The sequence below is a fragment of the Petromyzon marinus genome, chromosome 79 (genome assembly GCF_048934315.1).
Source record: "Petromyzon marinus isolate PM22_M1 ecotype Great Lakes invasive population chromosome 79, UKy_Petmar_22M1.pri1.0, whole genome shotgun sequence".
NCBI classification, from domain to species: domain Eukaryota; kingdom Metazoa; phylum Chordata; class Hyperoartia; order Petromyzontiformes; family Petromyzontidae; genus Petromyzon; species Petromyzon marinus.
In genome coordinates this window covers 19,936,317-19,942,316 of record NC_133745.1, presented here as the reverse complement: position 1 = coordinate 19,942,316, position 6,000 = coordinate 19,936,317, and the positions used below count along the sequence as shown (strand labels likewise).

The 6,000-nt window shown below is 52.1% G+C and overlaps 2 protein-coding genes across 2 annotated transcripts in view; both read right to left on the bottom strand.

Moving 5' to 3' along the window:
- Window positions 1–549: 549 nt before the first annotated feature.
- Window positions 550–4,131, bottom strand: LOC116938353 (uncharacterized). Its single transcript, XM_076057100.1, has 5 exons — window positions 4,121–4,131; window positions 3,759–3,790; window positions 2,425–3,694; window positions 1,993–2,040; window positions 550–1,800 (listed from the first exon to the last, which is right to left on the bottom strand). Exons 1-5 carry the CDS (start codon window positions 4,129–4,131, stop codon window positions 942–944), a joined length of 2,220 nt encoding a protein of 739 aa, XP_075913215.1. The 3' UTR covers window positions 550–941.
- A 181-nt stretch (window positions 4,132–4,312) lies between these two features.
- LOC116937464 (leucine-rich repeat-containing protein 28-like) overlaps window positions 4,313–6,000 on the bottom strand; it is a 56,312-nt gene continuing 54,624 nt past the window's right edge. The window contains exon 12 of the mRNA XM_076057099.1: window positions 4,313–5,293. Coding sequence (XP_075913214.1) covers window positions 5,287–5,293 — 7 coding nt within the window. The 3' untranslated portion in view covers window positions 4,313–5,286. The remainder of the gene's footprint in view (window positions 5,294–6,000) is intronic.

The following is a 6,000-nucleotide window of genomic DNA, read 5'->3' as shown; positions in this document are numbered from 1 at the left end:
CATCACTGTCACGTGACGCCATCACTGTCACAGCCATCACTGTCACAGCCATCACTGTCACAGCCATCACTTTCACAGCCATCACTGTCACGTGTAGCCATCACTGTCACAGCCATCACTGTCACGTGAAGCCATCACTGTCACGTGTAGCCATCACTGTCACGTGAAGCCATCACTGTCACGTGACGCCATCACTGTCACGTGACGCCGTCAACGGCAGGGGGCAGCAGAGGCACCGACGAAGGGCGGCGCACCGTGGCCGCAACGCGGCGCCCGGCCGCCTTTGTCTCCCTCGCCAGTGGCGACGTCTCACGACGCCGCAGCGCCGGGGTGCCCTCTTGAGGCCGATTCGACCCCTGGGGAGGGCCCCCGAGCGGTTCATTTTGAATCGTCACGAAGCCGGAGTGGAACCCGCGTCGCCGGCAAAGCGCCACGCAGAGCCCCCGGGGCAGTAAAACCTCGCCAGTCGCCGTGGCAACCGAAGCGGGAGGCAAATCCGCGGCTGGTCGGGCCCAGGGGGCCTGTAGCATAGCGGCGGGGTCAGGGGGCGCCGGGGCCCAGACTCTTTATTGGCTCAGCACCGTTAACAAACACAGCGCACGACACAACAACAGATTCAACATTCCGTGAACTTCACACGCCTTGAGCATTAACGGTGATCATGAAGGGGCTGGTGAGGAGGACGAGGAGGAGGAGGAGGAGCTGGGCCCACCATCGCCCCCCTTCCTCCTGGTACCACAGACGCCGCCCTCGCCGCTCGCTGGCGGGCCCCGTGACCGAGGGGAAGGTGAACGCGGGCGTGAAGCTCATCGGCCTCTCGGCCCCGCGGAATTAGTAACAATGGCGTGACGCAATGCAGTGACGTAATGCAGTGACGTCATGCTGCGATGCAATGACGTAATAAACCACGTGGCGCGGTTTCCTTCACGCCGGGCTCTCGATTAGCGCGTACTCAGATCTCGTGATGGGTGAACAGGGATAGAGGTCAATCCGTGTGTACTCAGATCTCGTGATGAGTACACAGGAGTAGAGGTCAATCCGTGTGTACTCAGATCTCGTGATGGGTGAACAGGGATAGAGGTCAATCCGTGTGTACTCAGATCTCGTGATGGGTGAACAGGGATAGAGGTCAATCCGTGTGTACTCAGATCTCGTGATGAGTACACAGGACTAGAGGTCAATCGGTGTGTACTCAGATCTCGTGATGGGTAAACAGGGATAGAGGTCAATCCGTGTGTACTCAGATCTCGTGATGAGTACACAGGAGTAGAGGTCAATCCGTGTGTACTCAGATCTCGTGATGGGTGAACAGGGATAGAGGTCAATCCGTGTGTACTCAGATCTGGTGATGAGTACACATGAGTAGAGGTCAATCCGTGTGTACTCAGATCTCGTGATGGGTGAACAGGGATAGAGGTCAATCCGTGTGTACTCAGATCTCGTGATGAGTACACAGGGATAGAGATCAATCCGTGTGTACTCAGATCTCGTGGTGGGTGAACAGGACTAGAGGTCAATCCGTGTGTACTCAGATCTCGTGATGAGTACACAGGGATAGAGGTCAATCCGTGTGTACTCAGATCTCGTGATGGGTAAACAGGGATAGAGGTCAATCCGTGTGTACTCAGATCTCGTGGTGGGTAAACAGGGATAGAGGTCAATCCGTGTGTACTCAGATCTCGTGATGGGTAAACAGGGATAGAGGTCAATCCGTGTGTACTCAGATCTCGTGATGGGTAAACAGGGATAGAGGTCAATCCGTGTGTACTCAGATCTCGTGATGGGTGAACAGGGATAGAGGTCAATCCGTGTGTACTCAGATCTCGTGGTGAGTACACAGGGATAGAGATCAATCCGTGTGTACTCAGATCTCGTGGTGGGTGAACAGGACTAGAGGTCAATCCGTGTGTACTCAGATCTCGTGATGAGTACACAGGGATAGAGGTCAATCCGTGTGTACTCAGATCTCGTGATGGGTAAACAGGGATAGAGGTCAATCCGTGTGTACTCAGATCTCGTGGTGGGTAAACAGGGATAGAGGTCAATCCGTGTGTACTCAGATCTCGTGATGGGTAAACAGGGATAGAGGTCAATCCGTGTGTACTAAGATCTCGTGATGAGTAAACAGGACTAGAGGTCAATCCGTGTGTACTCAGATCTCGTGATGGGTAAACAGGGATAGAGGTCAATCCGTGTGTACTCAGATCTCGTGATGGGTAAACAGGACTAGAGGTCAATCCGTGTGTACTCAGATCTCGTGATGGGTAAACAGGACTAGAGGTCAATCCGTGTGTACTCAGATCTCGTGATGGGTAAACAGGAGTAGAGGTCAATCCGTGTGTACTCAGATCTCGTGATGGGTAAACAGGGATAGAGGTCAATCCGTGTGTACTCAGATCTCGTGGTGAGTACACAGGGATAGAGGTCAATCCGTGTGTACTCAGATCTCGTGATGAGTACACAGGAGTAGAGGTCAATCCGTGTGTACTCAGATCTCGTGATGAGTACACAGGAGTAGAGGTCAATCCGTGTGTACTCAGATCTCGTGATGGGTGAACAGGGATAGAGGTCAATCCGTGTGTACTCAGATCTCGTGATGAGTACACAGGGATAGAGATCAATCCGTGTGTACTCAGATCTCGTGGTGGGTGAACAGGACTAGAGGTCAATCCGTGTGTACTCAGATCTCGTGATGAGTACACAGGGATAGAGGTCAATCCGTGTGTACTCAGATCTCGTGGTGGGTGAACAGGGATAGAGGTCAATCCGTGTGTACTCAGATCTCGTGGTGAGTAAACAGGACTAGAGGTCAATCCGTGTGTACTCAGATCTCGTGATGAGTACACAGGAGTAGAGGTCAATCCGTGTGTACTCAGATCTCGTGATGGGTAAACAGGGATAGAGGTCAATCCGTGTGTACTCAGATCTCGTGATGAGTAAACAGGGATAGAGGTCAATCCGTGTGTACTCAGATCTCGTGATGAGTAAACAGGAGTAGAGGTCAATCCGTGTGTACTCAGATCTCGTGATGAGTACACAGGGATAGAGGTCAATCCGTGTGTACTCAGATCTCGTGGTGAGTAAACAGGGATAGAGGTCAATCCGTGTGTACTCAGATCTCGTGATGAGTAAACAGGAGTAGAGGTCAATCCGTGTGTACTCAGATCTCGTGATGAGTACACAGGGATAGAGGTCAATCCGTGTGTACTCAGATCTCGTGATGGGTGAACAGGACTAGAGGTCAATCCGTGTGTACTCAGATCTCGTGATGTGTAAACAGGGATAGAGGTCAATCCGTGTGTACTCAGATCTCGTGATGGGTAAACAGGACTAGAGGTCAATCTGTGTGTACTCAGATCTCGTGGTGAGTAAACATGGATAGAGGTCAATCCGTGTGTACTCAGATCTCGTGATGGGTAAACAGGGATAGAGGTCAATCCGTGTGTACTCAGATCTCGTGATGGGTAAACAGGACTAGAGGTCAATCCGTGTGTACTCAGATCTCGTGATGGGTAAACAGGACTAGAGGTCAATCCGTGTGTACACAGATCTCGTGATGGGTAAACAGGGATAGAGGTCAATCCGTGTGTACACAGATCTCGTGATGGGTGAACAGGGATAGAGGTCAATCCGTGTGTACTCAGATCTCGTGATGAGTACACAGGAGTAGAGGTCAATCCGTGTGTACTCAGATCTCATGATGAGTACACAGGACTAGAGGTCAATCCGTGTGTACTCAGATCTCGTGGTGAGTCAACAGGAGTAGAGGTCAATCCGTGTGTACTCAGATCTCGTGATGGGTGAACAGGGATAGAGGTCAATCCGTGTGTACTCAGATCTCGTGGTGAGTACACAGGAGTAGAGGTCAATCCGTGTGTACTCAGATCTCGTGATGAGTACACAGGACTAGAGGTCAATCCGTGTGTACTCAGATCTCGTGATGGGTAAACAGGGATAGAGGTTAATCCGTGTGTACTCAGATCTCGTGATGAGTACACAGGGATAGAGGTCAATCCGTGTGTACTCAGATCTCGTGGTGAGTACACAGGAGTAGAGGTCAATCCGTGTGTACTCAGATCTCGTGATGAGTACACAGGACTAGAGGTCAATCCGTGTGTACTCAGATCTCATGGTGAGTAAACAGGGATAGAGGTCAATCCGTGTGTACTCAGATCTCGTGATGAGTACACAGTGATAGAGGTCAATCCGTGTGTACTCAGATCTCGTGATGGGTAAACAGGGATAGAGGTCAATCCGTGTGTACTCAGATCTCGTGATGAGTACACAGGGATAGAGGTCAATCCGTGTGTACTCAGATCTCGTGATGAGTAAACAGGAGTAGAGGTCAATCCGTGTGTACTCAGATCTCGTGATGAGTACACAGGGATAGAGGTCAATCGCTGTGTACTCAGATCTCGTGATGGGTAAACAGGAGTAGAGGTCAATCCGTGTGTACTCAGATCTCGTGATGGGTAAACAGGACTAGAGGTCAATCCGTGTGTACTCAGATCTCGTGATGAGTACACAGGACTAGAGGTCAATCCGTGTGTACTCAGATCTCGTGGTGAGTAAACAGGAGTAGAGGTCAATCCGTGTGTACTCAGATCTCGTGATGAGTACACAGGAGTAGAGGTCAATCCGTGTGTACTCAGATCTCGTGGTGAGTCAACAGGAGTAGAGGTCAATCCGTGTGTACTCAGATCTCGTGATGAGTACACAGGAGTAGAGGTCAATCCGTGTGTACTCAGATCTCGTGGTGAGTCAACAGGAGTAGAGGTCAATCTGTGTGTACTCAGATCTCGTGATGAGTACACAGGAGTAGAGGTCAATCCGTGTGTACTCAGATCTCGTGATGGGTAAACAGGGATAGAGGTCAATCCGTGTGTACTCAGATCTCGTGGTGAGTACACAGGACTAGAGGTCAATCCGTGTGTACTCAGATCTCGTGGTGAGTAAAAGGTTTACAGAAGTACAAACGCGTAAACCCGGTTGGTAAATTTGCGGTTGGCAAGGGATTTGCGGATAGCCTCTGAGACTTTTCAGGCGAGTGCTGTTAGTGAGCACCTAAAGACACCGTCAACAACAACAACCACCATTCGTCACTAAGTGGCGGTGACGTCACCACGACGCTTGTGCCAGGCTATGTGCACCTTGAGGCCACGTGAAGTGTCGAACGCCCGCGGGCAGGAGGTCACGGGGCAGACCCAGGTGCCACGGGTCGACTGACTGAGACGACTGAGATGACTGGCTGGTGCACCACCTGTGCCCCCTACTGTGCCAACACCGTCACACACTCTCAAAGACACCGTCACACACAGACACACACACACTCAAAAACACCGTCACACACACACACACACACTCAAAGACACCGTCACACACAGACACACACACTCAAAGACACCGTCACACACAGACACACACACTCAAAGACACCGTCACACACAGACACCGTCACACACAGACACACACACTCAAAGACACCGTCACACACAGACACACACACACACTCACTCACCGACACGCACTGCAAAACATACCAACGCCACACACTCAAAAGCACCGGAATTTGTGAATGGAATTCAGGTCCCTACTGCTTCTTGCTGTGACCACCACTCCCACCACTCCCAACACCACTCCCAACACTCCCACCACTCCCACCACTCCTCGTCTCCCACCACTCCCACCACTCCCACCACCACTCCCAACACCACTCCCAACACTCCCACCACTCCCACCACTCCCACCACCACTCCCACCACTCCCCCTCTCCCACCACTCTCACCACTCCCACCACTCCAACCACCACTGCCACCACTTCCAACACTCCCACCACCACTCCCACCACTCCCACCACTCCAACCACTCCAACCACTCCCACCACTCCCACCACTCCCACCACTCTCCCCACTCCCACCACTCCCACCACTCCCACCACTCCCACCACTCTCCCCACTCCCACCACTCCCACCACTCCCACCACTCCCACCACTCCCCCCT

What these genes read in the sequence shown, in the direction of transcription:
- LOC116938353 (XM_076057100.1), bottom strand. An exon ending in CTGAGTACACACGGATTGAC is followed by an intron (nt 2,041 to 2,424) that starts CTCTATCCCTGT and finishes ACACGGATTGAC; the next exon opens with CTCTATCCCTGTTTACCCAC. An exon ending in CTGAGTACACACGGATTGAC is followed by an intron (nt 1,801 to 1,992) that starts CTCTATCCCTGT and finishes ACACGGATTGAC; the next exon opens with CTCTATCCCTGTTCACCCAT.